The sequence below is a fragment of the Myotis davidii genome, unplaced genomic scaffold (assembly GCF_000327345.1).
Source record: "Myotis davidii unplaced genomic scaffold, ASM32734v1 scaffold673, whole genome shotgun sequence".
NCBI lineage: Eukaryota > Metazoa > Chordata > Mammalia > Chiroptera > Vespertilionidae > Myotis > Myotis davidii.
Window position 1 is genome coordinate 1,860,209 of NW_006286677.1, and position 26,455 is coordinate 1,886,663.

At 36.5% G+C, this 26,455-nt stretch overlaps 1 protein-coding gene across 2 annotated transcripts in view; it reads right to left on the bottom strand.

The window, feature by feature from the left end:
• The window catches only part of MAP2K5 (mitogen-activated protein kinase kinase 5), a 263,379-nt gene that overhangs the window by 187,176 nt on the left and 49,748 nt on the right, over positions 1-26,455 (bottom strand). For both annotated transcript variants that reach the window (XM_015560452.1, XM_015560453.1), the window contains exon 8: positions 19,959-20,023. In XM_015560452.1, the coding sequence (XP_015415938.1) occupies positions 19,959-20,023 (65 nt within the window). The remainder of the gene's footprint in view (positions 1-19,958; positions 20,024-26,455) is intronic.

The window sequence follows — 26,455 nt, forward strand, 5'->3', positions numbered from 1 at the left end:
TCTCCTTTTCTCTTCTTTATATCTCCAGCATCTAAAACTGTGCTAGGCACATTTTATAAATATTTATTGACTGAATAAATAAATTTTCTTAATTGCTATAGGTTTATTTTTGTTTGTTTTTTTAAATTTTTCTTAAGACAGTTTTAAGATTTTCTAGTAGAGTGTCCATTTTCTGTTTTCAAGTTTATTTTTATAAACGTATTCACTGTATCCTCGTATTTTAAAATTTTCTGCTGTCTAGAAATATGTCCCCCACCAGTTTTATTGAGATATAATTGACACACTTCATTGTATACGTTTAAGGTGTACAGCATAATGGTTTTAATTATATATAGTGTAAAATGATTCCTGCTATAAGTTTAGTTAACATCTATCATCTCCTATAGATACAATAAAAAGAGAAAGCAAAACAACATCCTATTTATCACATAGCAGTGTTAACTATGGTCACCATGCTATACATTGCATCTCCTGTATTTACTTCTCTTACAGCTGAAAATTTGTACTTTTTGACCACTTTTCTCCTATTCTCCTTCCTCTTCCATCCCTTTTTAATCCTAATTTTGTATCTTATCTCTGTTATACTTGATCAGTTTTTCCTAGAAACCAGTTTTTGGTTTTCTTAAATTGTTTCTTAAATTTTAATTTCATTAATTTTTTTCCCTTTAGTATTTCTTTCCTCCCACCTCCTTTGGTTTTAACACTTTCCCTTTTAAAAATAATTCTTCAGGTAGCTGCTGAGCCTATTAATATCCAGTTATTCTTTTGTAATACACACACAAAAAACTATCCTTTAAGTATGACTTTTATTGCATCCCTGAGTTTTCATATATGGTATTTCTTTATTATTCAGTTGTAAATATTTTTATTTCCACTATGCTATATTATATAACCCATATGTTATTTAGATGTGTGCATTTTAATTTCCAAATATATGAGGTTATCTTATTATTGATTTCTAAACTATTGCAGTCAGAAAAAGTGAGATACATGTTATAGATGGAATTACAAGGAAAATTTGACAAATCCACAGACTTAGTGGCAGAATGTCTGCCAGTAATCAAGAGATCAATCAGATCAAAATTAATAAGATACAGAAGATCTTAACATCACAATTAACAGGCTGGTCACTGATCATATATGGAACTCTTCGTCAATCAAACTGAGAATATCCATTATTTCTAGGTATAGAAATTTATTTTTTAAAAACTGTTTATGTACTAGGGCACAAAGCAGGTCTCAACAAAGTCTGTAACATACAGGTCACTTTTTCTGATTACAATATGTCAGGTAATGTAAGCAGTGAAAAAGAATAAAGGTAAGCACAGAAAGAGTGACCAAAATTAGGGGTATGTTTGTTTATATTATAGGTGTGGAGGAGGTCAGGGTTGCCTCTTCTATAAGGTTACATGTGAGCAGTAAAGCAGCACAACATTTAAATATCTGGAAGAAGAGGACTCCAGACAGAGGAAATGGTAAGATAGTTCAAACACCCCAAAGTGGAACTGTGTGTCTGATGTGTGTGGAAGTGGAATAAGCACGGGTACTAGTGTGAGAGATGAGGTTAGAAAGGTAATGAATGGGAAGACAGAATGTGTAATACCATTTAGACCATGGTGAAAAATTGGACTATTATTCTGAGTGATATAAGCAGCCCTGGTGAGAGGAAGGAGAGCTTATACATATTTTAGAAAGATCATTTTGGCTGCTGGATAGAGAGAACACTATAGGAAAGTAAGGATAGAAACTGGGAGACTAGTTGGGAGGCTACTGTAATAATCCTAGCAAGAGATAATAGTGGCTTGGAATAGGGTGGTAGGAAAAGAGTGGTGGCTTCTTAAAATAATTCTTGAAATAATTGTGAGGAAGAGCCAACAAGATTTGTGGGTAAATTTGGTGGTCTGAGAGAAAAAGGATTAAGAATGACTGCAAAGTTTCTGCCATGAACAACTTGTAGAATAGAGTTTCCATATACTAAGACTGGACGATCTCTAGAAGAAGGTTTCAGTGGAAATCAAGAGTTCAGTTTTAGGTGATTCTAAAATGCCTAGAAGACATCTGACATCCAACTAGTAATTAGATATAAGCCTGCAGTTCAGGACCAAGGACAGGGCTTCATTAAACCTAAGATCCTAGAAGGCATGGAACTACAAAAGCTCTCTTAGGAGCTACATTAAATAGAGACAAGGCCTGAGGACTGGACCAGAGGAACTCCAAATTTAGAAGTCAGAAAGATGGGAAAAAACCCAGAAAAGGAGACGAGAAGTTACAGGCAGTAAGCCAGCAATACACCCCTGAGAATGGTGTTCCTGAGGCTCTGAATGTTGGGGTTATATCTCCCATACTGCCAAGTGCAGTACTTTAGAGAGAGGAGGTATTCAAGTAAACATGTGACTGGTTTAAAAAGTAATACCTGGGGACAAAAGCAATTAAGTCTAATATCTGCTCTTTGAAATTTCAAAGGTGGGACTAGCATAATACACACAAGGCTAGAAGTTGTGCTTACCTTCATCTAAATACTAATGAGATTTTTTAAAAAGATACATCACTCCAAATAATAAACTGAATTCTCCAAGAATCTTTAAAAATGAGAAAGGAGGAAAAAGAAAAATTTGAAAACAAAATGTTATAAAGTCCTACATTCACATAAGACATAAGGGAGAAACAACCTGTGTTCACATTCCAACATCTGGACTCCCACACAAGTTTATGTCATGCGTAAATCAATTGCAACTGTACTTCACAATGTTTACTGAAAGTATTTATGCTTAGAATTTCAAATTCTAGGAGAACTAAAAAAATATGAATCGTCCCAGCTGACTCCTGTTCACAAAATAAATAACCTAGAGCTCATCATATATTTTCTGATAAAGCTTGTAAAATCTCATACAATTAAAGTAGGCATCTAATTTCTATGGTGCTTTTCTGCATGTTAATTTCTGAATACATTCTAATCAAATTAAATTATAAGCAGAAAGAATTATTTATAATAGGGAGTATCTATGCTTCTCTAGTAATTGTGAGGAGGAGCTGACCTATGGTCCAAATTATTTCATATTTTGGCATAACTGATAATATATGTTATAAATGTCAATTTGTTAGCAAAATGGTCGTCACAATGAGTAAAGAGACACCTTTCCCCCTTTTTTGCTTCTTGGAGCAAGAATCTCAAGAGTAGTTGCATGTATGATGACTTTTAATCAAGAACACTACTAACAGGACAGTATTGCCCCTGTCCTGTGAGGGGAGCAAGGCAATTCTTTCATATACCATGCCAGATAAATGCTGCTGACTTAGGTTCTACTTTTCACATAACATACTTCGGAGAAGGTTAGTGAAAAGGGGGTCCTAATTATTCTATGAATTATTTATAGAGTGCTATCAATTGTTGGAAAATTCTCTAAATGGATGGGAAACCTAAGAAAATAATCCAGTCACTAAAATGGTGAAAGCCATAATAGTTAGGAGTTGGCTTAAGAAATGAGCTATAATTAGGAAGGAATGGTCTTATTCTAGGTACACAGGAAAGAATGTGATGTTTGTTTATTTTGTTCCCTGGGTCTCTTAGAGAACAGGTAGGAGGCAAGAAAGAAGGTAAGCAAAACCTGTTTTACAATAAAAGTTACAAATGCCTTTATGTTATTAGCTTGCTTCAGATATAATAATGGTTCTCCCTAAAGGATAAATTGGTTCTCTGTTTTCTAAGCAAATACTTCACAACTTGTGGAATTATCCTGGATTCCCTAAATCTCTGTTGTTTGAGTGCCATTCCAGAATGTCCATCAGAGGCAGGACAAAGGAAAGGAGACAAGGTGAAAGAGAAACTTCTGAGATCTGGTTTGTTATAATAAAACTAGAGGCTCAATGCACAAAATTCATGCAAGTGTAGGCCTTCCTTCCCCTGGTTGCTGGCACCAGCTTTCATCTGGCACCCGGGACCCAGGCTTCCCTCGTAGCCCCAGCTTCATCTGGAAGGTCGACTGGAAGAACATCTGGTCTAATTAGCATATTGTGCTTTTATTATTATAGATGTTTAATTGTCTAAAGCAGTGGTTCTCAATCTTCCTAATGCTGCAACCCTTTAATACAGTTCCTCATGTTGTGGTGACCCCCAACCATAAAATTATTTTCGTTGCTACTTCATAACTGTAATTTTGCTACTGTTATGAATCGTAATGTAAATATCTGATATGCAGGATGTGTTTTCATTGTTACAAATTGAACATAATTAAAGCATAGTGATTAATCACAAAAACAATATGTAATTATATATTCAATATGTGTTTTCCGATCGTTTTAGGTGACCCCTGTGAAAGGGTCGTTCGACCCTCAAAGGGGTCGCGACCCACAGGTTGAGAACCGCTGGTCTAAAGTAAGAATTTTGATTGGTCACCCATTTTCATTATCTATGCAACTCTCAATTCTTGTTAGCATAGAAACTTAAGACTGGCTATCCTGAGATTTAATTATTAACTAAATCTACTTCCTTATAAAAAATATGGTATCCATTAAAGCCAATATGATGTAAGATAATTGGTTTCCATACTTACAGATGCTGTTTTCTTGCTCTTAAGATCACAGTTCATTTATTTTCCAGGGGGGAAAAAAGATAACTCTGATTTTAGGTAAATTTAGAATAACCAATGTAAATCTTTCTCCATCTTGGAAGTTTTTCCATTTCAAGACTTTATAGCCTTGGCACAAAAGAAATTTAAAACCAAAAGAAAGGTGATGATAGAAATTTAAGGGCTAAATGCACCACTAGGAGATATATACCTGGAATGAGATGATACATTTTGAACCTCCTATTTTAAAATAAGAAACCTGAGAGTTGGCTGTATTACATTATGCCAAAAGATTAGAAGGCAATTCTGAAACCTACACCAAACCAGTAGTACCCTTCTTTGCCTTATAAAAGTGAAGTGCATAAATGTATGAGTATATACATGCACATATAAACAAAACAAAGATCTTTTGTTATCTTGTGAGATTAGTTTAACAACCCCCCCCATGTCATCTTTTAATGCAACAACACGTTTTCAGTAAACGAATGTAAACTAGCTGTGTCAGTTAATGAAAAACGTGTTTTACTGCTTCATCATTTTAGAGATTTGGTCTTATCGTAGGTTTCTTTGGGGGATTTTACCAATATGTCATATACAAAAATAACCATCCACAGAAAAAAATTCAAATAGTGTCAGGGAAATCAACACTGACAGTTGTTGCCTTCTATAATAGAGAAGCACATTAGCCAGGCTCTAGCTGTTAAAACAGAAAACCCAAAGTAAACAGCAGTTGTAAAAAGAAGCTTCTAGGCTGTACTAGTTCCAACAGTCTATGCCAACCTTCCTTCTGCCTAAAAATCCATTACAGATGCTTGACTACTGATTGCAAAATAATTCGTTGTTAAACAACATCCCTACCCCCCAGATAGTTTTAAGTATCATACCAAACATGCTATTAGGTTGCAGATATTAACAACGTTCTCAAGATGATGATAATACATAGGGCTCACAAACCAACCTAACATATAGCATGGGGAACTGGGCTGGGTTAGAACGATTTCCAATCAGAGAAACGTTATGATAACCCTACATTTTATCATGTCATCTGCTTTCTATTTACTCTGGTTATATACCTCTTTTTACTCCCTCACCTGCCTCAAAGTTAATGTAGTAATCACTGCCTCCATATTTCTTCCATAAACTGGTGCAGGCTGGTTCAAGCCTTTAACACTCCCCACACCAACGAGAGTAATATCTTTTAATATATGGCCTAAATGCCTTTGAGATCAAGGAGGCTAGAATCACAGTGATCTCTTATCAAAGGTTCTGAAAAAATGTAATGGGCAAAACAGAGAAGCAAGAGAATTAAAGCCTGATAGGAATGAAAGAAAGAAATGGAGTAGTTAGGCAATACGTGTGTGAAAAATAAGAATACCTTCAGGATTAACTGGCTAGGCAACTTCTCTCCTGAAATGGTTTCACTGCACAGTTTCTTGGTGGAAAGCTAATAAATCACTTTCCAAAATCAGATACAAAAATGGCTATTTCAGAAAACTTCCTTTGATTAATAACTAATATTCCACTGTGCTTTATAGTTTGTACAAAGTGTTTTATATAGAGAAGCTATTTTATTTGATACACATTTGTAAGGTGAATATTCTCATTATCCCCACTTTGTAGTTAAGGAAAGGAAGGCTTGGTGAGGTTAACTGCTTCAAGATTCTTATCTGATAAGCACTGGAGTGGGAAATAGGTTCAAGTTCTCTGAAGCTAAATCAAATGTCTGTCCCAATAAAACTGTCTGCTTCTAGAACCTCTAACTCCAGTTGTCTTCAAGGTTCTCTGGATATGGTCCATGTTGATTTTTTAAAAGCAATGGGGAGAATCGATTGAATGACTCACTTTTCAGAGTTGCATTAACTTTTTCAGGCCACTGGAGTACAATTTACTAAATTACCTCTCCTAGAACACTAAAGAGGACCCTAGTGGGTCAAAGAGTAAATGCACCTCTGGAAAGTGAGCCATTTATTCTCTTCTTCCCTGTAGTAACAGATGTAATATGCCCTCTATGACAGAAATATTAACCCATTTCCATTAAAAACTCAAGAAATTGTCCCACACTAGAGAAAATTAGTATGAGGAAGATTCCCTGGGGGAATAAGGCAACAATCTATCCTCTATAACCCTGCTCATAATATTGTTCAAAAATTAACATGTAATTATATGAAAAATATTTGTTTTTTTAAATTCATTGGAGATTGATTTTAATCTAGACCTCCAAACAGAAAAACATTAATTCAAAGCTCATGCTTTTCAGTGAGGAGATACATAGAATACTGTGATGGCTAGTTTCATCCTGTACTACAGTATTTACAAAATAAGCTCAGCCGTGGCCAGTGTGGCTCAGTTGGTTGGAGCATTGTCCCATGCACCAAAAGACTGCGGATTCAATTCCCAGTCAGGGCACATGCAGGATCACGCAGATCAATATTTCTTTCTTTCTCTCTCTCTCTCTCTCTCTCTCTCTCTCTCTCTCTCTTTCTCTCTTTCTCTCTCCTCCCCATTCCTCTCTCTCTAAAACCAATGGACATGTCCTTGGGTGAAGATTTAAAAAAAAGCGTAGGCATTCATCTTGTTTATGAAATAAGCTATATATCACAAACAGCTGTTTTTTCATATATCTCATTATACTACAGGTTATCCCTTTGTCTGAAAAAATATTCCTTGTCTAGCAAGTACATATATTATTACTTCTAATCTCTAAAAAGGCAAAGTAATCTGAATACATTTTTGAGTTGTCTTTAGAAATAGCTATTGAGTTAACATTTGTGAAATACCTTAACAAAGTCAAACTTCAAGTTTTAAGCATTGTTAGTCCCTTACTCTTCTAGAAGATGGCTACGCAATGAAAATAAGATGACTTTAATTTAAGAATCATCCAGCTTCTAATTAAACTGCCATAGGCAGCTGGTTGGATAAGTTTTAATCAGTTTCAATCACCTATTGATTGGTATACTGGAGCCTAAAAAATTAAAAGTAAAAGATGATTGGGGAATTGTCCCATCTCAGAACAACAGTAGAGGCCTCTGTAAATAACTCCTCTTTTAACCATCAGCTAAATGAACACTTCAATACTGCAGTACAAAGTCTTCTGCAAAATTACTTTAACTAACAAGCAGAAATTTATCAGCTTCAGCCAAAATCAATGCTGAAATCAATTTGAACACTGGTTGTGTCTAAAGGGGCTCATTGGCAATTTAGGGAAATTACACCATGTAAATGCCTGTGCTTTAATTGAACAGTTTCATCAACTAGGCTGTGATTGCTGTCCATTCATTTATTTACTTTCGCTGCAGCTACCATTCTGCAAAGGAATAGCTTTTGTCAGGCTGAGGAGAGGCACTCTGTCTTCATTTTGTGCACTTTTGTGCATCACAGACTTCATGAAATGGGCGTATCATGACTGGGGCCAAACCGAACCAGTAAGGACTACTTATTTTAACATAAAAACTGAATAACACTCAAACTATCATCGTACCTCCCACCACCTGGGAATAGTCATAGCTAACTCCCAAAACCAGAAGGAATTTGAGTGACTTCCCTGCACAGGGCACTGTGCTTCTATGTTAAGGAGCTATGTTCCGGAATACAGATATAAAGTATTTGAATTCTAAACTCAATTCCAAAAATATATAAACTATATTAGAATATTCTCTTTAAAAACTGAGCAACATTTTGTTTTACAGCCTCTGAGTGTAGTCAAGAAAAGGTGGTATTTTCCAATCCATTCAAGAAATTACGTCTTAAAGTTGTCACACATTTTTAAAGTAAGATTAATGGAAGGAGAAAAGAAGCGGGGTCTGTGTGGGAGGAGGAAAACTAACTTCCTTATAAAGACCAGCAGCCAAAACAACAAGATTCCAAAGATTATTTAAATACACACAAAAATACACTCACTAAACCATGGGCAATGAAAAAACCCAACTGGGTGAAGTGACATTTTTGACATTGTACTAAATCAGTTACTTTGTTTTTATTATTATTACTAGAGGCCCGGTGCACAAAATTTGTGCATGGGGGTGTGTGTCTCCCTCAGCCCAGCCTGCACCCTCTCCAATCTGGGACCCCTCGAGGGATGTATGACTGCTGGTGAGATCGGGCCTAAACAGGCAGTCAGACATCACTCTCACAATTCAGGACTGCTGGCTCCCAACCGCTCGCCTGCCCGCCCGCCTAATTGCCCCTAACTGCTTCTGCCTGCCAGCCTAATCACCCCCTAACCACTCCCTGCCAGCCTGATCGACGCCTAACTGCTCCCCTGCTGGCCCGATTGCCCGCAAACTGCCCTCCCCTGCTGGCCCGATTGCCCCCAACTGTCCTCCCCTGCAGGCCCAGTCACTCCCAACTGCCTGCCCCTGTTGGCCTGGTCACCCCCAACTGCCCTCCCCTGCTGGCCATCTTGTGTCCACATGGGGGTGGCCATCTTTGACCACATGGGTTGGCTACCTTGTGTGTTGGAGTGATGGTCAATTTGCATAGTACCTCTTTATTATATAGCAGGGGTCCTCAAACTACGGCCCGTGGGCCACATGCAAATACAAATATTGTATTTGTTCCCGTCTTGTTTTTTTACTTCAAAATAAGATATGTGCAGTGTGCATAAGGAATTTGTTCATAGTTTTTTTTTAAACTATAGTCCGGCCCTCCAATGGTCTGAGGGACAGTGAACTGGCCCCCTGTTTAAAAAGTTTGAGGACCCCTGTTATATAAGATTATTTTTTAAATCCTCACCCAAGGATATTTTCCCACTGATTTTTTGAGAGACTGGGAGGAAGAAAGAGAGACACACAGAGAGAAACATCGATCTTAGAGAGACACATAGATTTGTTGCCTCCCACATGTGCCCCAACCTGGGCCAGGGATTGAGCCTGCAACCAAGGTATGTGCCCTTGACTGGAATCCAACCTGGGGCCCTTCAGTCCAAGGGCCAATGCTCTATCCACTGAGCCAAATTGACTAGGGTTAAATCAGTTACTTTAAATATTACACGTTCCAGGGGAGGAGGAAAGAAGGAAGACAGCTGTCTGTTCATATGGGTCATCTGTAAGGTACATGTGCCCAATGTAAAAAGTAAAAAGTATAACTGTAGTATGTTTGCAAGTAAATGCCAGCAGAAGTCCTTCAGCTTGTACACAGTCTGCTTACTTTAGCTCTCCTCACAGAACCAAAGTGTAATTATTTACTAGAAAGAGCACTGGGAAAGGGATCAAGAAATAACGAGCCCTAGACGGGTTGGCTCCATGCATGGAGCATCAGCCTGCTGACCAAGGGTCCCGGGTTCAATTCTGGTCATGGGCATGTTCCTCAGTTATAGACTCCTTCCCTGCCCAGGCCCTGGTCAGGGCACGTGTAGAAGGCAAGAAATCGATGTGTTTCTCTCACATGGATATTTCTCTCTGTCTTTCCCTCTTTCTTCCATTCTCCCTAAAAATCAATGGAAAAATATCCTCGGGTGAGGATTAACCCTGGCTGGTTTGGCTCAGTGTATAGAGCGTCGGCCTGCGGATTCAAGGGTCTCAGGTTTGATTCTGATCAAGGGCATGTACCTTGGTTGCTGGCACATCCCCAATAGGGGGTGTGCAGGAGGCAGCTGACCAATGTTTCTCTCTCATCGATGTTTCTAATTCTCTACCCCTTTCCCTTCCTCTCTGTAAAAAGTCAATAAAATATATATTTTTAAAAAAGTATTAACAAAAGAAAAGGAGAGAAAATAAAAGAAAGAAAGAACGAATACTGAGTTTCAGTGGTGATGCCTACTCTACCCGCTACATTCTAATGCTGCTGGGGATGAGCCCTGGGCGTGGTGGCTCAGTTTGGAAATGGAAGTGCAGCCACTGTGTGGAGCACCTTTTGTGTTCTGGGTACATGTGGGCAGGCGGGGCCTTAAAACATTTTACTTGGATTCCAGGAAAGCAGGGAAACTTCTCATTTGTCCTTTTGTGTCACCTACCCAGCTGTTATACTCTGCAACGCTAAGAATTACCTTCAAAACAAGTTAACAAGGAAAAGAAATAAATGGTGTACAGAAACTTAATTTGGTACATGTGTTTATGGTAAAAATTCATTCTGAATTTTATCCCATGTATTATCGTTTTTTCTACCACTGTAAAGTTTCATTAGCTATACATTTTATTGCTGAGAAATGTAAAAATATATTTTATTCATAGTTTTTACATAACTTTTCTGAAAACTTAATTATGGTCTAGTAGGAGCTTTATGTTTATTGACTAAGTAGATTGTTACATTTTGCTGCTACAGTTAACAGTTGTAATAGAATCAGTAAGAGAACCTTACACAACACAGTTTTCAAATACACTAAGCTTGTTAAAATGCTATATTGATTATGCCCTAAAGCAAGTTCTAATTTTGTCTGAACATTATTCACTTCACTATTTGAATTCACAAAACAAAACCCACAAACTCTGCTTTTAGAAATAATAATGTACATTCTTTTTCTTTCTTTTGTAATAGCGACAAGGAAAAATATAGAAATTTTAGAGTCAAGGGGATAGCATAATACAAAGTCATACTTAAAACCAAATTAATGTTTAAGAAAACTTTATGATTAATATACACAGCTTAAGTCTCTATTGCTATTTCCCCTCTAATTTAGTAATTTGCTCCCCTGATTTAGTTAGTGCACAAATGAGAACCTAAACATGTCACTCTAGTAAGACAACAATTTAACAGAAACATGGTCTCTTGTATCAGAGTAACCAACAACAGAGCAATGAAAAAAACTGGCAGAAAGTTATACACAGTAAATGCCTCTTGGACTTTCCAGTGAATTATTTTCCAAAAAAGCAATTTAAGGAAATACCCTAGATGGTATGGTATACAAATATTTGCTTGTGCTATATACCAACCAAAAGACTACAATTTTCTAACACATCAGATACTGTAAAACTGCTAAAAAAAATTAATGTGCATTATACCAGTAAGTCAAGAAATGCACCACCTCCACTAGCAAAACCATACAATTAATCTAGGTATTTTATTATTAAATTATAGGTTTTAATAAGTTAGGAGACCCAAAGGGTAAACCAAATAACAAGTTATGCTGCAATAATTCTATTAGCCAAGGAATGATTATTTTAACATCTACTAAAAAGTAACAACTAGAGATGGCACATTACTGACTTTCAGAATTATATATTAATTTATGTCTTACACTCAAAAGTAATCTGGGTTAAAAATTAGGAAACTCAAGAGAGTGAATGACAAACAGAAAAATCCTGGCTTGAGGAGTAGTCCCAAGTACGGATGTAGGTGTCAAAAGACCAGAGTTCTGGTCTTTTTCCCTCCTCCAGCTTTCATATTAAGATATAATTGACAAATAAAAACTATATATATTTTAAGGTATACAACTCAATGTTTTCTACTGAGTTCTACTCTTGATTTAACCTTGGGCATGCCAGTTAACCCTTCCAAGCTTTGTCTTTCTCACTGGTAATATAAGGGGTAACCAGACTTACCATGCCTTCTTCAGCATAGACTTAGCAAGGTCTAAAACTTCCAGCATGATAACACCCTGACCAACTCTCTGCCCTCCCCTGAGCTCACACCTCTCCAATCACGCTGGGCTAGACACAACATGTTCACACCCATCTTAGGGTTTTGCCACTAGTGCAGTGGTTCTCAACCTTCTGGCCCTTTAAATACAGTTCCTCATGTTGTGACCCAACCATAAAATTATTTTCGTTGCTACTTCATAACTGTAATGTTGCTACTGTTATGAATCGTAATGTAAATATCTGATATGCAGGATGGTCTTAGGCGACCCCTGTGAAAGGGTCGTTCAACCGCCAAAGGGGTCGCGACCCACAGGTTGAGAACCGCTGCACTAGGTTCCTTCTGCCTGGAAGGTTCTTTTCCCAGATTTCCCCGAGACTGGCTCTTTCCTGTCCTTGAGGTCTCAGCTCAAATATCACCTCCTCAGATAAGCCTTGCTGAGTACCTACTTTACATTCTTTATATCACTTGCAAGGCCTGATATCATCTTATTCTGGTGTTCATTTCCTTCATTACTGTTTGTCTGTCTTACTAGTGTGAGTCCAGGAGCACAGGGAACTTGTCTGTCTTGTTCACTACTGAATTGCATGTGTTCAGGACAGTCCTTGGCATAGAGAAACCCTCAGTATTTATTCAATGAATAAATGAATCTACAATAAGAAAAAAAGAAAAAAAAGAAAAACCATGCATCACCTGACATAATATTTTTATGATAGCTGAATGCTGAATTTAGTTCTGGAACTTCAGACTTGGGAGTAACCTCTGCAGTCATGTCTTGTCCGAGTCAAAGTGGGAATGACTTTCTCAGCAGTTCTGAACAAAACCATGTCGTTCCGCCTAAGGTAGGCGAATTCACACCTCCCAGTGCTGCCTAGCAATGGACAACACTTTGAGTCCATCCTTAGGTTGTGAAGAATCTGCTTCTGCAGATTAATTCCTGAAATACTAAGTGGCCACAGTTGGTAAGGCGCAGTGCTAGGCCCTGTGAGGATACCTACCCAGACACGATCCATACTTAACTCTCCATCCTTCTAGACACAGGTCCAATGAGAGCTGGGCTGTCCTTGATAGCTAGTGCACTGACCTCCACAGAACACATGCTCAGAACATGACTGTACAACAAATGAATGAAGGAGGACTGGAAGGCACGATTCCCAGACCCCTTATTATTCTCTTCATGCTCCTCCAGGTGTTCTCTGAACTATCCACAAATCTCTGTCAACTCAGTACTCAGGACCAGACACTTTTTAAAAAAATATATTTTATTGATTTTTTACAGAGAGGAAGGGAGAGGGACAGAGAATTAAAAACATTGATGAGAGAGAAACATCAATCAGCTGCCTCCTGCACACACTCCATTGGGGATGTAGGCCGACGCTCTATCCACTGAGCCAAACCGGTGAGGGCCCAGACACTTTTGAATCCAAAGGTGGCATATTGTGATGAAAAGTAAAACCCAGTTGTAATACCCTCCTAATGCAGCCAGAGAATAGGTTTCAAATGGAAACTAGATCTCTTCCACCCTATTAAAACAGAAGTAGTCTTATGCTTTCATCTGCTCCCAATTACTTCTGCTGGGAATTTTAAATTTATTTATAAAGAAAGCATTTTTAATAAAATATTATAAGTCTTACCACTTCAAAATCATTTTTCCCTGAAAGAAGATGGTGTTGAAATACTTAGATTCAGCAAATTCATACTTGAAATATTACCATAATGTATTGATTTCTACCAGACTCAATTGACTGAAAAGTTGTTTGTATAGCAATATTGGCCAAAACAATATACTAGAACAATTTTGTTATCCATAGTAATCAAGTGCATTTCTGAAGTATAATTATACTGTCATAAAAATAAAGCCAAGCTACACTTTTCCAAGCAATAAAACAATACAGGCTATAAAACAGGAAGAAAAGGCTAAATAAATGAGATTTTTTAAAAATGAAATTTAGTATCTTTCAAAAACACCACCACCTCCTCTTCCCTTAAGCCAAGGTTAGCAGAAAATGATCAATACTTCAATCTCAATAAACTATTTCAATAATAGTTAATTCGGGTGGAAACAGAGTCTGAAAATCTACGCTCAGCAACCTGTGACATCCTGTCATGTTGGTTGGATGCCAATAATCCATCGTTGCAATAATAGATATGAGCATGTGTGAAGCTATACGAACGTAGAGGAAGGAGCAACAGTGGGAAAGGTGTAGCGAATCACAAGCTCAGGTTCATTCTTTAAATTCTAATCAATACAATACACATTATTGTATGAAACAAACCTATACCAGTGAATGCTGAGAGGGGGAGAGAGGGAAACATACATAATTAATTTTATTTGACAAATACTCATTGATTTTCTGGAAATATTAATATCCTTACTTGTCACATGATACTATAATGCAATCTAGCAATATATAAGTATTTAATTTTGCATTAAGATGATGTCTTGTTTGCTTGTTAAAAATATGACCTTGGTTGCAAGGAAAATGCTGGTCATTTGATTGGAAATTAAAGTTAAAATAAATCAAACTATCACCTTACTCCTGGCTCAACATCAAGACCATTTAAAAAGGACTCCTAATTTATAAGATGCACTTCAAGGAAAGCATCTAAAGGATTGAGGGGTCCCTGATGCAGTCCGCAGAGAAGCTGGGGGCAGACCTCCTGCTGTTTAGGTTTGGCACTTTTCAGGTCAGCTGGTGAAAGAGTGAGAGTTTCTGGGTACTTTGTGGTTCTACATAGGTTTTGTCAGGACTCTTTTTATTGTTTCCTCTTAGGAGTCCCATGATTTAACATTTTTTGTTTCCTAAACAATGTTTAATTAGACAACAATGTATTTTTCATTTTGTATAACTGGCCACCAGAGCTTTTAATTTTCATGAAAGAAATCATGTAACTGAAATAATTCCACCTCCAAAACACAAGTATAATATTTTAATTGGCCTGTCCAGTCACATCACAAGGGCAGAATACAATTTACTAATTCACATGATCTCAGTTACCATCTCAGAGGACCATCCTCACCCTGCTGCCCAACAAACAACAAAAATAGGTAAGACAACATAAAGGAGGAGAGACCAACATCTTTGAGTATTATCCCTTCCCTCTTCTTCTTGTCTCTAGATATGGTTAAATTAACTTGTAAATAATGGCATATAGCCAATCTTCATAACACCATATAGACAGCATATATGCTACCTATTATATCACTGAGAAAATTCTACCCTAAATCAGGTTAGACCCTTAATTGTACTCTAGGAAGCAGATGGAGGCAGAAAATTCATTACTGTTTTTAAACACCTATAGACTAGAATTCATGGCCAAAAAGCTGGCAACTTGAGTCTTAGCCTGAATCATTTGTATTAAGGAAAAAATATAAAAGATGTTCCTTCAGTGCTTGTTAGCTAACTGACTTGGCATGACTTAAGTCCTAAGAGTTTAATATTACTTCATTTCTAAACCCAAAGCTTAAGTGACTCCATGAAATTGTGAGGACAGAGCAAAGAACCTGAGTGACTGGCCTTCATGATCACAGAATGTTTCCAAAGCAACTGAGACTGTTAATTACTCTCATTTCAATGTGCCATAATATCCAAGAAAAGAGAACAGTCACTAATACTTGGGTTAATGGGTGCTACGTTCTCAAATTTTTAACATCTGTAAGAAAATCAGTCGTTCAAATATAGCCCTTAATTTAGAAATTTCTATTGTTCTTGGTTAATATGAACAATCATGTAGCCTCTGAATTCTGCAAGATCTATAAGTAGCTAGATATGGGAAGGACCCAATTAAAGAGTCTTATTAAAACCAGCTTGAAAAAACCTCCACTTGCCTCACTCCATTTCAGCCAACATGTATAAAGAATCTATCCTTCAGACTATGCTGGGTACATTAGAAAATACAAGAAAACACAATGGACTCTGCTTGACCTTGAGAAACAACACTGCCAGGGGTTGGGGGGTGGGGGAAGACAGTGAAAGAAAGAGGTACTCTGAAGAGTTCCTGGCTCTACTACTGAATGGTCACAGGAATGCAAGCCCTGGCTTTCCCCGGTGGTAAAATGGGCTTAATATTATACCAGCTGTCCTACAGCAATTACAAAATACCACGATGAAAGAGAAAATACTTTGAAACTTAAAAAAAATCATTGTAAGATTTATGTAAGAAAAATAAATCATATTCATGAGGCAACTAGAAAATACAAGAAAACACAGAAATATACTACATATCATAATTTAATGTAGAATTTCTCAAAGTTAATTCAACACAACAGTAATTCTGTGAGATGTTTATAGGTGTATTTCAGAAAAATAATCCTATAGCCAAGTTAAGCATAGGGAACATAAAGGCTTAATGACTTTTCTGTTATTAGTACTACCATTACCAGTACTACCATTACCAGCAGCTAACATTTAGTGTCAAGTCACAGTGGTAAGCTTCTTCTGTGGTACATCTCATTTAAACTCACAGCAACTTTGTAAGACAGATATCCCCATCTTACACATAGGGAAATTGAGGCAGAAGACATGATATAACTTTCCCAAGGTTACACAGCTAGTTAGTGGCAGATGCAGGATTCAAACTCAGAACCCCTACACGTAATCACAACACATACTGCTCTCTACTTTCTCAAAGTTTTTGAGATTCATTGTGAATCTTTCAGAGGGGAATAGAACATGTGTCTTTCCTGAATTGATTTTTTGGAACAACTTGTAGTACTTTGGTAAATGGAGCAATAATGAAGGTGCATTCATTTCCTTTTCCTAAATTATTCTTCCTCCTAGGCTTGGGCTATATTTTAGTGAAAGGTGTTTCCTTTATGGTCCATTTCATCCAACTCAGTAGTCCAAGAAATACCAACTTAATATTACCTGCCTGGATCACTATCAGAGAAGGGCAGGGACTAGACACAGAATTTCATGTTGCATAACTGGAGAGAACATCAAGATGTAAGGGATGAAAGTGTCACCAACTATTAAGTAATATATATTGCAGTTTGTCCCTTGCAAGTCACAGTAGCCCATAAAGTGGAGCAAATAAGACTGGAATGTTAAACGTTTGCTTTGTATTTATTAGCTTTATTATACTTCATAAGAAAAAAATTAAATAGGCCCATTAAGCAGTTTTGTTACCAACGAGTGGATTTTCCAATATTTTCTTCATCTAGTTTATGTAGCATAGCCTGTAATGTAATCATTTTGTTTGAAAAAAAATCACAATTTTTATAGTCAAAACCATTAAGGTAAACTTATTGTAGGAGAAAGTCAATCATAACACATAAAACATTTGGTTTTATAGAGACTTTAGTAAAGTGGATTTTCATTTCTTGATGATTATATCATTTCTTTGTGCTGAATTAAAAGCCAGGACATAAGAACAGCATACACTGAAGCCCAGGAAGAAGTGAAGGCCAATGATCAATGACAAGCAGTTATGCAATTTGGTCTCTTCATGTCCTTTTCCTTAAGAATCACCTAGGCAAGAGGTAACTGAAATGTCTTCTTTTTATAAGAAATCAACTATACAAAATAAAGTACTAAAATGATCATATTTTAGTACTCACCCTCCATTAACAACCACTGCCAAAAACATTAAGTCTTACAACATGCATATGGAGCCTAAGAAACGGGAGCTAAATGAATTCTTAGAATAAGTTGCTAATGTCACTGTAGCATGCCAGCAAATTAAAGGGCTAAGGACATGTGGGAGGATGTTCCCTTGGATATTGTGGCCCTAATAAAAGGAAAAGTTCTAGCCATGCTTCTTGCTAAAAACATTAACCCGGCAAATGGGAAGTTATTATTTAATGGGTACAGGATATCATATTTGCAAGATGAAAAGAGTTCTGCAGATGGGTGGTGTTGGGAGTTGCACAATAATGTTAATGTATTTAATACCACTGAACTTAAAAATGATTTAGATGGTAAATTTTATGTTATATTTATTTTTATCACAATTAAAAATAATATTTTAAAAATATTAATGTGATTTTGCTATAATTTTTATTTGCTAGGTGGGTATGCTACTTCCATCCCTCTCCCTTTTAAGATATAAGCCTGTGTTTTAAGGTGAAAAATTAGAATTTTAACATTAAAATATTATTTCAAGTAAAAATTATCTGCTGGGGTTTGGTGGCTTTATGTTTTCTCCCTTCTGGAACAAACCAGGATAGTAAATTCATAATCGGCCTTTGATTAAAAAATACAAACATGCTTGACAGTTAAATATTTGATGCAACAGCACAAATAAGAAATGTTTTTGGATTCCATTTGAAGCCAATAAAAGGAATCCAAAGAGTTGCTAGAAATCTTTCCTGTATTATTATATCTGGCTATCAGCATGAAAGCAGGAAGAAGGAAGGTTGAAGCTTTGAAAACTTCTCCCTTAAGGGAAATCAGGAGAAGAAAATCGGAGTATACATGTTCCTTCTTTCCTTTCTAAGAATACCTGAGCCCATGAACCTTCAGAAAAGAGTGAAAATCCAAGTCAGATAAAAGTAAGGAGGAGAGGACTAAAATGAAGAGATGCTAGTTGTGCAGAGCTAGGGACTGCATGGGAAGGAATGCTAGTATGATCCAAGAAAGGCCAACAGTAGCCTCAAACTCACTAGACACAGTCATCAAACATTTGAAAGCAAGACAACAAGTGCTGCATAAGAAATATGCCCTTACTTTATCTTCTGAATTATCATAATGCAAGTACTTAACATTTAGACCAACTATTCACAGTATCCAGTCATCTGTAGGGGGAAATCATCCAGATAATGTAAACACAAGTTCTGAAAGGGCTGTATTCAAGAGAAAGGACTCACATCCTGGCTCTACCTGCAGGGCGGACTAAAGCCCTGGGTGGGGACTGAAGCAGATGACTTTGAAGGAGCTTCTAACCCTGAGGAATCTAATTCTATGCCAAGACTGCATCTATATGTGGGGGTTGTTCTGGGGTTTTAGGATGCGACCCTTCATGGTCATAGGGCAATTTTTACATGTATTCATGTGGTTAGTTAAAATTCTAGGGACATTAGTAACCAATTAGAAAATAAATTATTTTACAACTTTGAAAATATATATTAACATCAATGTTAAAATACTGAAGGTAAAAACACAATCGTAATGTGATGCAGGGTTAGCTCTCTGGAGGAAAGCTTTATTTCTCCCTCAGGGCTTTCTTAGAGAGTATGGATTTTTTAATTCCTGGTGGAATATTTTTCATACACCACTGCAGACTATTAAGTACCAGATATTACATTATGTAGTTTAAACTTTGCACTACATGAGAAAGACTTCCCTATCGAGAGAACTACATTTTATGGCTAGCATTTTTTAATATGAAAATGAACACTCCTTTAGGACAAGATCACTGCAACCTGAATTTGGGAGAATTTTATAACTTAACATATTCATCAATGTGTAGAAATTCTCTCAGGGAAACGGGGTGGGGAGAGAAGGAAATACAACAGGAAGAAGTCTTGTTAATAACTTACAGTGTCAACACAGGGCAAAGCAGTGGTATTTATAAGGTTTGTCCTCCACTGGGCATAGCTATGAACAGGCAGGGGACTAGCATAGGGTGCTAGCAAGTTTTAAAAAATCATGTTAAAGAGAGAAGGAAAAAATGTATTACACTTCAGGCCAATTAAAGGCACACTTGCTAATGGTGGACTATTAACGGATCACCCAGGAGAAATGCAGACTCAGAAATATTAAAAAGGCTATATAAATGCACTTTTCCAAGCAATTCCTGAGAAAAATAGATGCCTTGCAGAATTTTGGAGTTAAATTTGGAAATAAGATCTAAGCGCTGGTGGTCTTTTAAAAATCTGTGCCAAGAACTTGGATACCCACACGTGGAGAGTGGAAAGTTTAAACAAAATTGACTACTCACTTGTAGACTGTGCCTCCGTTGCCATGACCAAGGGTGTCTCGATATCGTATGTCTTGTTCATTCATCTCCACAAGAAAGAGAGAAAAACAAAAAGGGTGTCATGCTGTGGATGGAAATGTCAAGGAAAAGCAACTCTGGGCCATAAACAACAAGCAGTCTGGGTCATTTCAAGTTCAGCTGCAAGAACGAGAAGATCAATACAACATTTGCTGTCCAATTTATAAAAGACGATACCAAGGGACAAAGTGATGGAAAGTTTAATGACAATTTGTTTGCCTGGGTCATTTCATTAAAGTTTGATAAAAGGTGTCAAAATGGGATGATATAACATAGCTCAAAAGGGTCAGGTCAGAGATACTGATAAGAACACAGTCTCCAGTACTACATATAAGCAATGCCAACAGCACTGCACATAACCAAAGTCAAACTTGGGAAGACAACACACACACACAGTAATCTAATTCACGATCTGTAAATAAATCAGCTCCTGAAAACTCCTCAGATGACCCTATAATTAACATTAAACAAACTGAGTAATGTTAATGATTTTTCCTGGAGTAGATATAGCTTTTCTTTGGAAATGATAAATTAGTATACAGCAATAACTGGGTAGAAGTCATATTAGATGATAGACAAGTGCCAAATCAATGCACTTTCAAATGCACATATAGGCAAATATTATAATGCATATAAGAAAGCCATATAAGCATGTGATTCTTATAAAATCATTTCCATAATTTAATATATAAAGCAGCATACACATTTTCCCAGGTTCTGTAAAACTGGTATGCCACAAATACTACTTTCATTTGTATCACAAATAATAGTAAATTATTTTAGCACCCACAAAATAACTCCCTAATAATTATTTATCAAATTACTTTAAGAGTACTCAGATTATATTTGATCCATTTAGTAATTTTCTACACACTGGTCTGGTTGCTTAAAAATTAACTGCCAACTTTGTTCACTAAGTGGCTTCAATAAAGGTGTTATTTTCCATATAGCTAAAGCTTGGGAAAAGCCATACTAAGCCCTGAAAAAAAATCAATTTCCAGGGAATTGAACTGCCTTGCATGGGCAGAAAATGGATGGAGTTTTTAATTCAATACCACCTGGAAAAAAATAGTTTGCTTTCAGACTATTATACTAAAGCTTTAACTATTTTGCTGTACTCTAAACTTCCACCAATTGAATAAAGCAAGGTTTCATTTATCAAGGGAAATATTTTTCTTCTATACATTTCTGAAACTGAAGCTTCAGAGAGCTGTAATAATTAGGAGTACAGTGCAGGTAACAGAAACAGTTCCTTTTCAAGCCACTTTGCCAACCCCTAAAAGAATATTAACAGATTAATGTATGAAGGCCAATTCTGCACCCGATTTAATTGTAGTACAACCTGATTGATGCAATTTGCAATTAGCTAATTACTAATTAGGGTTAGTGGAGATATGACAGACAAGTTGGAAAAACTGACAACTATTTCCTCATTTTAGGGAAATTCTGTTCCTCACTAATTATATTACTAATACAGAAAAACAACAACCACCATATTTTAACCTGCGTGAAAGATGTGGCATGAAGAAAAAAGCCTCATTATTCTGGACCAAATGATAAATTTTAAGACAGCATTAAAAAAAAGGAGCACATAAAGTAACTTGAGATGCTACACTAGCAGCGCTGCTATTGGGTTTTCTTTGATGGATGGGTATAAAGGATACATATGTAAATGGCAGTACTATTGGTGTGTACAAATAGGCTAATTCCTTTAAAGTATTTCTCTATGTAGTTGAAACATGACTCTAACAACCTAATTTGTACCATTAGCTTCCCTAACAAGCTGCACCCTCATCATGGCTTGAAGTAAATTTCACTCAAGTTCACAAATTCTGAATTAGTGGCACTGAGATTTAAGAGTAAGTAGGCTGGGGCTATGGAGTATATGGGAGCCGGGCTCTGGTGAGGTGCATTCTGTGGTCATCTCCCCTTCGCCTCCATCACTCCATCAGGGCCTTTCTGGTAAAAGGACCAGGAGTTTCCTTTCAGAAAAATACCCAAACCAAGACATATTGATATTCCAATAAGATACTAGGATAGACCTAGGACTTTGGAAGGAGTTTGATTTTGTGGCATTTTGTTGGAGGAAGAGAAGGCAAAGGAGTAAGTATGGCATGTCGCTGAGCAGCTTCAACCATTATAATCCCAAATTCATAGTCTTTTTATGAATTAAGTTGAAAAGAGAAAGGGAGCAGCCACCCATCCAGCATTCCCAGCACTCCAGCCTAAGCAGGAGTGGTGGGCATCCAGAACAGTCAGAAGATAGAGAATATCATATGGTGTGTGTATGCGCGCGCGCTACGTAAGCAAATTCAAGGATAGGAGTCTGGAATCCCTCGGATAATGAGGTAGATTGTAAATGCCACATAAATGTAAAAATGGTTTTGAACAAGTTCTAGGAACAGTACCACGTAAAAAGACAGTATCCATAAAAAATGGGGAAAGTGTTTCTATGATGTTTTAAAGTTTTATAGACCGTTGCCTGACCTATGAACTCACTGATAGATTTTATATTTTAGATATAGATTCTTTTTCTATATTAGAAAATATTATATTGATAAGAACACAGTCTCTTATTAGATTCTTTTTCTTTTTGCTTATTTGAATTTTCTAATTTTGTATGGTATACAAATATTATGATGTAAAAAATGTTTCACAAAGGAAAACTATCAGAGCTGACCTCATAAATTGATTATAAAATTTTCAGAATTTCATAGCTCTGATCAAAATGTATTACTTTAATTGGCCTCAATTATGGAAAACCATTAAAGGGATCAACAAACAGTTAACACTTCTGCCCTTTTACTTTAAATAAGTCTACTAATCCAACTTTTCAAAATGAAGCACAGGAAGAGTGCTCATTATGATGCAAAAGTGGGGTTTAAAAGCCACAGAGTACATTTAAATAATACAGTAGTTAGGATCAGATCTCATAACCATAGAATTGTATAGCATTTTAAGCATTTAGCCCAATTCACATAGGTCATATGTGAATTCACATAACTAGTCAGCAACTAGTCAAGACTAGAACTGTCTTTCATGTGCTCCACTAGAGGCTCGATCTTAGCAGTTGGTCTGTGTAAGTATGGATGGACAGCCTCGCCATCCATGGTCACTGCCCAGAGGAAGGAAAATAATCAACTTGAGGCCACTCACAAGTTAAAAGCAATTTCATTAGTTATGGTATTTGTTTTTAAGAAGAAAACTTTAAAAAATTACATAGCATTTTACATAGAAGAGGTAAAGTAAAACTTTTATTCAACAAAGATACCAAAATAAAATTTAAATATAACTCAGTTTCCTTGTTTTGACTTAAAAAAAAAAGGCAAATAAAGGCACAATAATAGAAGTGAGGGTGGAGAAAGAAAAAGCCATGAGAGTTATGATTACTTGTCAGCTGCAGAAATGGCAAATGACCTGGAGAAATGACTGGCACTGGGCTCTGCTCCTGCTGATAGAGAGGCGGGTGCTGTGAAAGAAATGTAGGCACACACCCAGGGAAGAAAGGGTGTGGTGTATGGGTAGAGGAGGGTTTCATGTAGTCTGGACTTATATACACAGTCTCATTTATGTTTCAGTCTTCATATGGGATCTAAAATGAACTGTAAGAATCTAAGAGTTTTATATACTGCTGAAAATTAGAAATTAAAGCTAATTTTACAGTACAATACCTATTTTTCTTCCTCCTCCTTTTGTTTTTTTTTTAAACAAAAAAAGTTTTTCTAAAGGCATTTGAAGTTCTCAAAATACCAGCCAAACATGCAGCAGGATCAGAATTAGTTCTAGATCTGTGACTTCACAGTACATTTATGCTTGATTTATTGGGAATAACAAAATACTGTCACAAAATCTCCTACAAAATCTAAAAATTAAAAAGAGGAAAAACAACTTTAGAAATGCAAAGGTCAAAGTTACACATACTTGGAGTAACTGTGCACTTTTTGAATCCTTTAAATTGACCCACTGGGCCTTTTTTTTTTTTTCAGTTTCAAATCAAGAGCCAATGTTAAATAGAGGATAGCACACTAAAACTGAAGTGGGAAAAAACACGTCCAGAAAACACATATTTGGTACTGATTTATAGTTCTAAATAAAACATGCCAAAAATACCTTAAGGAATCCTCTACTTAAGCAATAACAGAAAAATGGTATCTCTATTTCAATGACTAAATGTTAAACTTTTTAAAAAGTGCTTGATTTAATATAAAATTAATGAAATTAATGGGAAAAATGAAATGGAATTCAATTATGAATCAGCAAAGAAAATATTCTTTGTTTATTGTCTGCGTTAAGAAGAATCAGTATCTATCGCTTATAAATCATTAAAATAAAAATGCTCAATTAATCCTTATTTTATATGTAAAGGTCTGACAGAAACTAGTCCTATCACTAGACCTTTGCTTCACAAATCGAAGCAATAATGGTTTCAGAAGCAGTCACACTCTATGAGCAGACAATTGGAGAGATTTAGTAAATCCCACTTTATAGAGCAGAGACTAATCGGAAAACACAAGCCAGTCAAATGTTTCTTATGAACTGTTGACACTATATCAATGCTGAATCAATTGGTGGCATTTACTCTGAGTGACAGAAAAGAAATAAATATTTATATCACATAACCTATATCAATGAACCCAGGCAGAAAGCTATTTCTAACCTGTCAATATTTGATTATCTTGAAGAATCATGTCCCTTTCTTTTAATGATTAATATGAATTCCTTATTAAATCTAAGTGGAGGCTAGTGGAAAGGCAAATCATTATTAATGCTTGAGAGCATAAACCACTAAAATAAAAAACTATGCTCAAGTGTTAAAGTATCGTTAAATGTGACTTACATCTTCCATATCAAGGGGTGTCAGTGTTCAGCCCAGAAATTTATTGACGCCCACAACTGTGCACATTACCTCGCTGCAATGCAATCTCACTCACTCTTTAGTTACCCTATAGCATCAAGGAATTGAGGAATTGGTAGAAGGAGGAGGAATTTTTGAAGACTTCCAATTGTGTTTGTTTTTGTGAATGAAAGTAAATATAAAGAAGGCTTATCCTTAAGAGAAAGAAAACACCATACTGTTTAATGTGGGGTTATAACATTCCCAAGGGAAAGCAATACAATCTTTTAAGTGTCAAAAATCACTGTCGTAACAATCTTCCACTGAAGGGAACCTCATAACCAAGACCACTAAGATATTTATGGCACTAGGTTTGTTGTCAAAACACAAGCAACATTTCTGGATGTTTATTTTTTGCAGTGGAAATAAACTGTTTTTCATTTCTGAAAGGGGAATCTATGACAGGTTATTTTCCATTGCCTGGGTTGAACAAATGTAGTTAAAGCTTCTTAATTTATGTCAATTTTGAAATATATTTTCCAGCTGAAGAACACAAGTGACTCATACATAAATTACAATTAGTAACAAGATGTTGAAGATACATAAACATCCTAGGGAAAAAAACCAAAAAAACCAAAATAAATATCCTAGGCTGTGCTTTTAGTCCAGTTTGTTTCATACTGACTCTGAACACACACAGGGCACCAGAAGGACACACATGTGAACCTCAATCTAAACCAATCTCTGACTGCTTAAAGTTAAAAATATTAGATAAATATGATCTAAAATTCATAACGATTACACCTACAACACCAGATTCGTCTTCGCTGTATATACAATGTGTACGAACTAGAACCCACACAAACCAGATCAGCTTACTTTTTCCAACTGTATTCAAGGGATTGTGCACTAAATAAGGAGGCTTGCAGGAGCACACCCATCTATTAGGCCATAAAGTTACAGGTGATATTAAAGGACAAGCATGAGGACCCAGCTTTGTCTTCTTGACATGCTCCACTACAAGTACTTGATTCATGAAATGCCAATGAGGCTTGGAGAGGTCAGTGTGTGAAGGCACTGAATAAGCATCTGAGATAATTAAGATTTCAGCCTTCGAAACATGGACGGGAAGTGAACAGCAGTTAAGAAAATCAATAAGAGTCTTTTATTTGCAGTGACACAGATGTCTCAGTCAATAGAGCCTAATAGGCAGGCTTAATCGCAATGGACAGGCGCCTGCCTCCAAGGCTATCAAAGGGCTTCCTCTATAACAAACATTAAAACACATTTATGTTGCTATTGAAGAATCGAGGACCCTGTAGGTAGCTTAATTTACCAATGTATGTTTAAAAGCACTATACTATTTCAGATGTGTCCATTTACTTGAATCAAAATTAGTGAGAAATAAGTGGCCTGCAGGCCCGTTTGTCCCTCACTGGGTGGGTTAGGTCATGCAGCTTTAAGATGGCCAGTCGACTAGGCAAACCAGAGCTCTTAAAGCCTCGGAATTTTAAATGCCAAAGATCTGCTGTTATTTTATTTCCCTGAAAAGCCAGTGTTAGTTTCAGGACAAAAGAAGTGTGCTATGGTGAGAAAGTAACAGTTT